The 11,622-nt window shown below is 37.7% G+C and overlaps 1 protein-coding gene across 1 annotated transcript; it reads right to left on the bottom strand.

Moving 5' to 3' along the window:
- Window positions 1-646: 646 nt before the first annotated feature.
- LOC147555786 (F-box/LRR-repeat/kelch-repeat protein At2g27520-like) lies at window positions 647-2,062 on the bottom strand. Its single transcript, XM_086658532.1, has 2 exons — window positions 970-2,062; window positions 647-860 (listed from the first exon to the last, which is right to left on the bottom strand). Exons 1-2 carry the CDS (start codon window positions 2,060-2,062, stop codon window positions 844-846), a joined length of 1,110 nt encoding a protein of 369 aa, XP_086514658.1. The 3' UTR covers window positions 647-843.
- Between the last annotated feature and the right edge of the window lie 9,560 nt (window positions 2,063-11,622).

Genomic DNA, 11,622 nt, shown 5'->3' with positions numbered 1-11,622 from the left:
AAGCTCTCTAATCGAATCATTTTGGACTTTTGTTAGTTGCATTATGTGTAAAAAATAAAATATAATTTTACACTTCAATTTTACATTTTTGGAGAAAGAGCTCCTTACAATTTCACATCGGACCCCCAAATTCTTAGTCACGCCACTATATAATACTTATATTTTTTTTAAGGAAAAACTATAATACCCATATGGAGCTAGTACGTACAGATTCATTATGATGATTGTTATTACTTTGTCTAAAGACGAAATCTACCAAATATAAATGTGACAGCATCTTTTAAGTGATCTATTAAGAAGAATAGCTTGTTCTTTTTTGAAGAGTTAGATCTTATAAATGCAGGTAGTAACTAGTAGACTTAAAATTTGGTCTTTCTAATAATTTATCAAGAGAGGAACGAAATCTTTGGGATCTTACTTTGTTTAATAAGTCTTGTGATGTTGATGTCTCCCACTTTGTACTTAACCTAAGCCATGTTGTGGAGCTCACTCTAGATGAGTGGTAACTTGTAAGTCTCTTCACTAGAGACCAGAGTTTGAATATTACAATTCGAAGAAAAAAAAAAAGAGAAATGAGCCGTGTCTGTTTAATCGAGAGAAGGTCTTGCCAGAACATGAAAATAGTAGTAATATAACTTCTTTTTTTTTTAATGAAACCCTCAATAGGATTCAAAACAATTAACATCAGAGTACTAGAGCACCAAGAGCTAAAGCTCAGGTAGAAAAGAAAACAACATTACAACTAATTACTTTATAGAACTGAATTATATTGTTATTACTACTAAAATGAGGATCTTCATTTTCTCCAGCCAGCTACCACTTGAGAATGTTGTCTGCCAAACCTCAGAAGAGTTGTTTCACTACAAATTAAGAGATAAAAAGAGGTAATATATAGTTAATTGTAATGATTAAGTATATAAATCAGAATAACTTGTATATATAGGTATGGACCAATAAATTTATACTCACATTGAACGAGCGTATCGAAATGATCTATCACATGTAGGTTCGTCCAGTTTCCTATCTTAGAGGTTGGAATAGGCCTTGAAGCCTGTGTTTCCAAGTTAAAGAAGACCAATTTGTTTCTTCCTCTTGATAGTAAAATTTCGTTATCCCTTACGCTCGTAGCGTGTACCTTCATTGGGATTGGAGCCTTTGTTACCCAATTGGGCATTCCAAAATGATATTTTCTTACCCAAGTCGACTCGTTGTTGGTGAGTATCTGAAGTGCATACACTTGCATCTCAACTTTGTTCATCATGCACACTGCCAAACTCCCATTCAATTCAATCAAGTATGGAGTATAAGGATCTCCCACATTCACACAGATAGGCAAGACATGAGTTATGTACTCTTCAGTGATTATGTTGATTGAGAGTACATGAGTAAGTTGATCACTTGGCCCTAACAACCAGTTTATAGTGCCACCGGCCTTAACAAGCTTGGTTTGATTCGGAATATAAGGGACTAGTTCTTTTACTCTCCAAGTCCTATCTTGCCCTATGATCAAGACCTCAAGTATACACATGTAATCAGGTATCAAGGAATTGAAAGCAAGCCTAAACACTTTATATCTCTTGTTGGTTGAATCATATGCAAGAGATAATTCAAATGATTTGGCGAATGGTTCCGGATTCGGGAGAGCGTAAAGCTCTTTGGTTGCTGGATTACATATTGTCATTATGTTTAGGTCATTAAATTGGGCCATAAAGATAATGCCATTGCAAGAATCCATTACCGAGTAGTCAGTAGGATGTATATGGTCCCGTTTGAAAACTTCAACGACGTTACTTGTATCCTCTTTGTCTGGGAGATAACATAATGGGTAAAAAGATTTAGGCCAATTCTTCATGTGCATGTGCCTATTATTTGCTCTGATAAGGTATCCTGATCTCCCTTTCGATCGTTCGAAGTGTGTCTTTATCATATAAGGATCTTTAATACAAAGTTCCCACTTCTTACAAACAATCTTATTCCTCGTCAAATCATCGGCAGGTAGTCTCGAAAAAATATTAGCAATAAGCTCCATAGGGAGACGGTGTATCATTGGCTTGTCATCCATTGTATAACCACGACTGTAGTGATAAACCTAAGAGAGAATTATGCCATTGCAAATAAATATATAGTCTATCATCGTAAACTATCAAAACTATTTTACAAGATTCATTTGATCAAATATAGAATATATCAAATACCTTAGTTGATACTTGATAAGAAAAAAATTCAAATTTTTTTGGCCTTGTGTTGCTTCTACAAATCGGCTAATTACTATAGGAGAAATCTAAACTCCAACGCCTAAGTAGTTCTTTTTCCTTATAGAAAAATACTTATGTGAGATTCTTTTTATGGCAAAATGGGGCAAAAAGATTGTTTTTCTTTTCCTTTTAAGGAGTGCTATAATGACAAAAATACTTAATGACTCATTTTCACTACAAGATAAAAGATTTTCAAAGTTTTTCAAAGTTTGAGTATGATCTGGACCGTTCTTTTAACCGTGTGACTCATCGAGTCAAGTATTTAGTCAAAGATTCTTTGTACACTTAGCATTTCCCTTTCCTTTTCTCCCAATATGGATCATACTTAGCCTTGGTGATTATCGTAGCATTAATAAACATGAACTACGACGTTGTTTTTCTCATTGCATAATAAGTTACTAATTAAGAAGGCAACATCGGAGATAAAATTAAATTTGTGATAAATTAATATCATCTCTCTGGACTTGATAAAATCATTTTATCTTTTTCGAAAACTGTCTTTTACAGATCAAATTAAATTTTGACAAAAAAATATTTGTTTTGTACAACAAAATATTCCTTTAAAAAAATAAAAATTGGTTAAACAATATCAAATTTGTTTGATTCTCAAACATAACAAAATTTATAATCTATAAAATGTCATGAATTTCGTGAACCCAATTACAATAAAAATCCCTTTGCTATACCAAAAATGCTTATTTCATTACGTGGACAAATCCTCTATTACAAATCTAGTGTACTACATGATGAGCCTAAAAATAAATTGAATATAACATGTATATGTAGACATACCTGCTTTTAGCACTCCTTGAAGATATTGGGGCCAGGAGAAACCCTTGAGTCCTTGACTAGTTGAGTATAAGATGAAGAAAATGAAAACTGAAGTCTTGTATATATAGAACTTGTAAAATTCATTCAATGAGACAAATATGGAGTTTAATTCAATTAGAGGTATATTTGGTAGTAGATATCATTTGTTGTTGACAATGTGTAATAATTTTCCAAGATTGGGTCTGCTTAAATCTTTTGTAATGATTCTGTGCTTTAATGTTTCCCATTGTTTGTGATTAGTTGTTTTACCATATATTGATTAGGAATCGTGAGCTCGTATTTATGTTTTATCCCTGTTCAACTCGCTAGATAAATATTAGTTAAGACAGACTGTTTGAGTCAAACACAACCCTCAAATCATTAAGGAGTAATTGTTGTTTTGTAATAAATAAATGTAAACGCTAGGTTTGCAAAAGCTTTTGACGAATTTTATGCTAAATTTATAATTCTAGAATGAGTCTTGAAGCGGGTGTTTCCAAATTAAAGAAGACCAATAAATATTTTTCAGCTTTTATATGTTCAATAGCTTTGTTTTAACAAAAAGTCTGTTAATATAACAAAGACTTAGACTCCGGTCTACTGGTTAACTGTTTCCTCATAGAAAATATTTTTTTATGAGAAATTCTTTTATTGGAAAGTTGTGAAACTGTGTATTTGTTTCCCTTTTTCGCAAGTTAGGTCATTCACACCCTTGATGATTAGTACCATAAGAAGAAACTAGGGAACAATATTATTTCTTTTACTGACTGCAAATGAAGTTACCAAGCAGACACCTTAGAACATAAACTTATCTGGATTAAATCATGGCCGCGGCTTTGGGGAATAAAGAAAAATCTCCGGGGAATAAAAACTTTTCTTAAAACTAGTTAAATAAGATTGACTTTTATGTTTCTTTTTATTGCTAAGGGACTTCTAATTTTAGATGATGCTGTAAAAAAAGGCTCCTCCATCTGATCACCTCTCTCTACCACCTCATCTTCACGCCATCTCATCATCTTATCCGGCGAAGGTCGCCGGCCGGCCAATTTTTCGGCCGGCGACCTTCAAATATTAAAAAAAAAAAAAAATTCTCTGCTCTCGGTGTGGAAGCTTTACTATAATATCCACATTCTACGAAACCCAAAATCATTGAAGTCCAAACAACCACGTCTCGTTCGGGCAATTTATCGAACACATCATACGCAAGTTCAATTTCATTAAATTTTGTGTACATCTCAATCAACCCAGTTCCTACAAATACATTTTTAACTAGTCCAATTCGATTAGCAAGAGAATGAACTCTTTTTCCTTCTTCTAAATTAAAAAGAAAAGTAAAAGCTTTGATCACAAAAGGAAGTGTATAATTATCAGGTTCAATTTTCTCAGTTTCCATTCTTTTATACAATTCATCAATCTCAACCCACATTTCATTTAAGACTAAAACATCGAATCATGGTGTTAAAGAGAAAGATGGATTTGTTTTGAACTGATTCAAAAACCAGATTGGCTGAACTAAGATTTCCAGACTTTGCATAAGATTTAACGAGATGGGTAGCGAAGAAATTATCGGAAGAGGATCCATCGATGAGAATTCGAGCATGAATTTGGTCGATAACGCTTGATTTTCCATGACATTGAAGGAGATCAATGTAGGGAGTGGAGAGATTTAGGGTTTTGTTGATGATGTGGAAACGATGAAATGGAGTGGAGAGATTTAGGGTTTTGCATAATTTTTTTTATCTCTCCTCTCTCTCTCTCTCTCTAGAACAGATCCAGAGAGAGAGAAGAAAGGGGGAAAAATCGAGAGAGAGAGAGAATTTTTTTTTCATGTTTGAAGTTTGCCGGCCGAAAAGTTGGCCGGCCGGCGACCTTTGTCGGAGAAGATGATGAGATGGTGAGAAGATGAGGTGGTGAGATGGAGGAGAACTTTCAAAAAAAAAATATTTTGTATTCCTCATAAAAATTTATTCCCCGGAGAACTTTCAAAAAAATCTGGATTCCCTCGAGAATTTTCTTTATTCCCCAAAGCCGCATTTTATCATTTTTGGAGCCTTGACAACACCATATTGTATTTTTTTCAAATTTATTTTTGGTGTAGAGTGTAAAGGTTTGAGATCAAGATGCCCTAGAAGTTAGGGCAAGGATTGTATTTATAATAAAGTAAGCATTTACAATGTACAGATATACCCTTGATAGAAAGGATAAAGACAATTAAATACAAATAAATACAATACACAACTAAATAGCCTAACACCCCCCCTCAAGCCGAACGACCACTAAGAAGAGAGAGCTTGAACACAAGATCATTAAACTTAGTTGTGGAAAGACCTTTGGTAAAAATATCCGCCAATTGAGAATCTCCAGGAATAAATTGAACTTTGAGAACACCATTCTTAACTTGCTCACAAACAAAGTGAAAATCAATTGCCGCATGTTTAGTTCTAGAGTGAAGAATCGGATTCATTGTTAAGTACGTAGTACTAATATTATCACAATAAACCACTGGTGGTGTAGAAAGAGAGAAACCCAATTCATGAAGTAAATTTTTGAGCCATATTAATTCCGCCGAGACATGGGCCACAGCCCGATACTCGGCCTCTGTAGAAGACCTAGAAACAGTAGGTTGGGTCTTCGAAGCCCATACAATCAAATTAGGACCCATAAACACACAGTAGCCAGATGTCGAACGACGATCATCAGGCGAGCCAGCCTAGTCAGCATCCGAAAACCCAATAAGAGGAAGACAGGTGGCTCGCCGGAAACATAACCCATGAGAAAGAGAACCTTTCAGATAACGCAAAATTCGTTTAGCAGCGACGAGATGAACAGTGGTTGGATTACTCATAAATTTAGACATTTGATTCACGGCATAAGAAATATCAGGTCTAGTTAGGGTTAAGTATTGTAAAGCCCCAACTAAACTTCTAAACAATTGAGGATCAGGAAGAGAAGTACCATCTGATTTCGACATTTTTGTACCAGTAATAGTCGGAGTAGGAACCGACTTTGAGTTAGAAAGACCAAATCGAGTAAGCAAATCAAGGCAATACTTTTTCTGTGTAAGAATTAGGGATTCAGAGGTACGAGTGGCCTCCATTCCCAAAAAGTAACTTAATTGACCTAAATCAGTCATATCAATAATTCTCTTAAGATTAGAAATTAAATCATATAAGAGAGAAGGAGGGGAACTTGTAACTATAATATCATCCACATAGACCAACAAAATTATAATATGAGAGGCAGATCTTTTGTAGAACATTGATGGATCAGAGATGGATTGACAAAAATCCATGTTTAAAATAGAGCTACTAAATCGTTGTTGCCAAGCCCTTGGTGCTTGTTTAAGGCCATAAATGGCTTTATGAAGACGACATACATGATTAGGGTAAGAGGGATGTTGAAAACCTTTGGGTTGAGACATATATACTGTCTCTGTAAGAGTACCATTCAAAAACGCGTTTTTAACATCAAGTTGGTTTATGATCCAATTACCTGACATTGCTAGAGAAAGAACACTTCGAATTGTCGCCGGCCGAACAACCGGACTATAAGTTTCATCATAGTCAACCCCATGCTATTGAGAATACCCCCGAGCCACTAATCTCGCTTTATGACGTTGTATCGAACCATCTGATTTCTATTTTACCTTAAACACCCATTTGCAGTCCACTATATTCACATCATTAGGAGGAGCAACCAATGACCAAGTACCATTCTTATGTAATGCATTGATTTCTTCTTCCATGGCATTTCGCCAATGCTCATGCTTGAAAGCCTGAATGAATGTTGAAGGTTCAACAAAAAGGGGATCTGGATCTGAGACTACAACAGACTTGGAAAGCAAAATTTTCGGTTTTCTGGTGCCATCACGAGTCCTTGTTATCATAGGATGAGTAGAGGATGAAGGAACAATTTTGTCTTTCTCTGGAATAGCGACAGGGATGGAGGATGAAGGAGGTAAAGGTTCAGAAGGAGGTGGCGTGGCAGAGGGATGGACCACAGGTGGGACATGTGTAGACAATTGGTGAGAAGTGGTGGGTGAAACAATAGAAACCCTAGAAGGGTTTGATAACGGGAGAGCAATAGTAGGTGAAGAAACAGAACCAGTACGTGGAGAGCCAGAGTCACGCGTTACGTTGGAGATGCCAGGTGGCCTTAAGGGACCAGCTGGTTGTTGGGATGGAGACACGGAGACAAAACGCGTGAGAGAAGGGTCAACAGATGGACGGTGAGGATTAAAACGCGTGAGAGAAGGGTCAACAGATGGACGATGAGGATTAAAAGAAGAGGGCAAAGAAGGTATTAGCCATTGTAAGGAAACAGGAGGTAAAGTAGGGTTTTTCGGAGAAGTCGAAGAAGACGGAGAAAGAGAGAGAGGAAACAGAGTTTCATCGAATAGAACATTTCGGGAGATGTAGATTCGAGACGATTTCTCATCAAGACACTTATAGCCTCTGTGATTAGGGCTATATCCAAGAAATAAGCAAGGTTTGGATTTGAAATCCAATTTGGAAGAACGATAAGGGGTAAGTAGAGGGAAACAACGGCAGCCAAAAGAACGAAGTTCATGGTAGTTTGGTTTTTGATGAAGCAATTTTTCAAATGGAGACAAGCCACCAAGTACAGAGGTGGGAAGACGATTAATGGTATAGACAGCAGTCTGAAAAGCCTCTGGCCAATATGTAGAAGAAATGGAGGACTGATGAAGGAGACAGAGAGATGTCTCCACTAGATGTCTGATTTTTCGTTCGGCAACGCTGTTTTGCTCAGGAGTGTGGGGACAAATGCGACGATGATGGATACCATTTTTGGTTAAAAAGGAAGACAAATCAGAACTGACATATTCTCCACCACCATCAGACTGTAGAATTTTAATGGGAGTACCAAATTGTTTTTCAACAAATGATTTGAAATTTTGAAAATGACAATTAACTTCTGATTTAGTTTTTAAGAAATAAATCCATGTGAAGCGTGTATAGTCATCGATTAACAGTAATACATATCTGTAACCGGAGTTAGAGGTGACCGGCGATGGTCCCCAAAGGTCCGAATGAATTAATTCATTCGGATTAGTGGAAGTATGAGTAACAAAAGTAAAAGGAAGACGATGATGTTTACTGGAAATACAAGATTCACATTTAGTTAATGTCATTACAGATTTTGAAACTTGTAATTGATTGTTACTAATAATAGAATTAAAAACTTGCAGATTGGGATGAGCCAATCGACGATGCCAAACATCAGATGTGGCTTTTGAGGTTGAAGACAAAGATGAAGCAAAGAAGGATAATGGCGATGAAGCTGCCTTGATTGGGGAGAGACGAAAGAGACCATGATCAATCGTTCCGACGAGGAGTCTCCTCCCGGTGGGAATTTCCTGAACAAAAAATCCATTCCGATGGAATACAACGAAACAGTTAAACTCTCGAAGAAGATGAGACACAGAGAGTAAGTTTTTCTTGAAATTAGGTACGATTAAAATATTTTTAAGAGTGAGATTAGTAGAAGGAATAAAAAGATTACCAGATCCAGTGACAGGTGTAATCTGACCAGTTCCAACCATTACATGATCATGAACAGGAACTTCAGAACGAGAAGAGCAAGAAGCCACATCTGAGGCAATATGCATTGTTGCTCCAGAATCAAGATACCAATTTGGATCAGAAGGTGCTGAATCCACTCCCAAAGATGCAAAAGATTGAGCCAAGTCATGAGAAGAAGGAATGCTAAAGCATTGACGAGCAGAATGTCCAGGTTTGCCACAGTATTGGCATATGAGAGGTTGAGGATGGGGTCCAAAAACAGAGGAGGTATGTTTTTGAAAATTGCTTCTATTTGATTGATATCCTCTGTTAAAATGTCGACCTCCTCCTCTGTTTGAACGACCCCTGTTTCCTCTATGAGCAGAAAATTGTTGAGGACGAGGGGTAGGAACAGGATTGGAAAAGAGAGCAGTGGACTGAATGGTTTGAGTTCGAAGAAGCTCAATTCGAAACTCATGAGTTAAAAGAAGGGATTGAAGTTCAGTATAAGTGGGAGGAACCAATCGAGTAGTAATGGAGGTTACGAAATTCTCATAATCTGTACCAAGACCAGATAGAACAGTAAGAACAAGCTCATTATCAGCCACTGGTTGTCCAATGGCTGCAAGGGAATCAGAAAAAGATTTAATGCGAAGAAGATACTCAGAAATTGATTGATTTCCCTTTTTGGAGGTCTGAAGCTGAAACTTCAAGTTCATCATTCGAGCAGAGTTAATGGAGGAGAAATTTTGCTCAAGGAAAGACCAAACAGCATGAGAAGAGTTAAGACCCAAAACCAGACTGAGTACTGGTTCAGTGAGAGTAGCATTCAGCCAAGAGAGCAACATTTGATCAATCCTATACCAGTAAACATAGTCTGGATTTGGTAAAGGAGTGGAAGAGGATTCAGAAGAATGAGAAATAAACTGAGAGGGAGGTGGAGTAGAGCCATCAACAAAACGATAGAGGTCTTGAGAATGAAGGATTGGAAGCAGCTGGCTCTTCCAAAGCAGAAAATTAGAGTTGTCAAGTCTAATGGAGACCAAGTTAGCAATATTGGAAAGAGCAGGAAAGGTATAGGTTGAAGGAGAAGGATTGGAAGGAGAAGAGGAGGAGATAATAGGGGTTGAGGGGTTGTGAAGGAGTTGAAGGAGATGTCCTTCGACCAAGGTGACAATGCGAAAAATTTGTCGGATAGGACAATTGATGTGGAAGATCATCAAGTCCGATTGATTTAGGGATCGTAGAGTTGTAGCTAGAGACCAACTACGATCGTCGAATTACGAAGTAATTCGCGGCTAACTTCGATCGGATCCTACAACGGGTTACACATAAGAGTGACAAATTGATCTAGGATATGACTAGTGGGAGTGAGATATAATCATGGGAGTGTCCCATAAACATATCTCATAGGCCTAAAAAGGAATTAGGCAAAGATAGTACAAAAAGGCCAAAAACAGGGTTTTTGGGCCTAGACCGGTTCGGGTACTTCTAGGACTCGGATTGGGCTGAATTTTTGAGGGTTAGTTTCTGATATAATAAAAATTATATCTGCCAATTTTCGTGGTGTTTGGGCACCTCCTCCTTAGGGAATTGAGAAAATACCAATAGTTGCTATTTTCGACTATTTCCCTAAATCTTATTCTAAAGGGTGTTTTAGGAAACCTAAAAGGAGGTGGATTCTTATTAGGGTTCTATATAAACACTCTTAGGGCAGAGAATAAGGTGTGGAATTTCTCTCTAAGCTTTCTTACTCTACCACATCAAGTAGAGAGGAGAAAGTGAGCTAATTCCCATTAACTATCTATCTAGTCAAGAAGAAAGGAGTTCTTCTTCCAACCACCATTGGTGTGCTAGCTATACAACAAGGTGGGAGATCAAATTTGTTTGCTCGTGTCCCAAGTAGAGGAGCTACACTTGAAGTTCTTGGTCTTCTCATAAGCAATTGGAAAGGTTCGAGGGAAAACTAGCGAACAAGGTATTTATCTTTCTAGTTTTAATTAATGATTATCATAGGTTTATGCATGTGATCCTGGGAATACTAGTGTAGATATTAGATGTCTTAATTCCGCTATAAACACTAGTAGAAGGGTGTAAAACCCAACAGTGGCGTCAGAGCCTCTTGCAATTAGCCTATCTTATCTAAGTTTTGGACCAATTCCATGCTTTCCTAGATAGATTATTGTGTCAAAAGATTTCAAAATTTGTTCTTGAAAAGAGTTTCAAAATCTAAATTTTGATCCAAATTGGTTTGATTAAAAGAGTTGTTTTAAGTTTTTGGAAACTTGTGAAAAACAAAATTTGGAAACTTAGAATTGTTCTAAAAAGAATTTGAAATATTTAGAAGTGTTTCAAATTTTGGAAAAAGCAATTTAAAATTGCAACACAAAAAAAAAAGGGGGGAGACTATTGAGTTTTTTAGAAACTCAATAGGTCCAGCCAGGAAGCTTCCTGGCCGGACCAGTAGCCTGGAGGACGCGTCTGGTAGACGCGTCCCAGATTACTGATGGACGCGTCTGAGGACGCGTCCAGCTGCTCCAGGTCGCGTCTTCCAGACGCGACCAGTAGCTTAACCAGGACGCGTCTTCCAGACGCGTCCAGTAGCTACTACCAGACGCGTCTTGGAGATGCGTCTGGGGTCCTGGGTGTCTCGGACTAAGTCCGAGACACCTAGTGCTGGTCCGGTCCAGCACCAGATGCGTCTGGGACGCGTCTGGTGCTTGGACTAGCGTCCTGGCTCCGGCCAGGACGAGATCAGGCCTATTGGCCTCGGCTCGGACATGCCGGCCCTATGGGCCGTGCCATATCCGGACCTTGTCCAAGCCCTTTTGTGGGCTTGGGCCGGGACTTGTCTAGGACTTGTCCCGGGTCTTTTCAAGGCTTTTCGGACCACGAAAAGGGACCACTATTCGAGTGGGAGTTTTATCCAAATTTTCTCCCAAAATTCCAATCCAAATATTTCCGAAATTAACCCGGGCCATTCAAGGCCCAAACGGAATTTCTCTTTAAAATCAAATTTTAAAATCAAACCAAGA

Source organism: Eschscholzia californica, unplaced genomic scaffold (genome assembly GCF_041429995.1).
Source record: "Eschscholzia californica isolate CP2 unplaced genomic scaffold, dmEscCali1.0.p SCAF_2, whole genome shotgun sequence".
Classification (NCBI taxonomy): Eukaryota; Viridiplantae; Streptophyta; class Magnoliopsida; order Ranunculales; family Papaveraceae; genus Eschscholzia; species Eschscholzia californica.
Note: the sequence above shows the minus strand (reverse complement) of the source record. Positions and strands in the feature narration are given on the sequence as shown.

Coding starts and splice junctions, on each gene's coding strand:
- LOC147555786 (XM_086658532.1), bottom strand. CDS start 2,062: ATGGATGACAAGCCAATGATACACCGTCTCCCTATGGAGCTTATTGCT.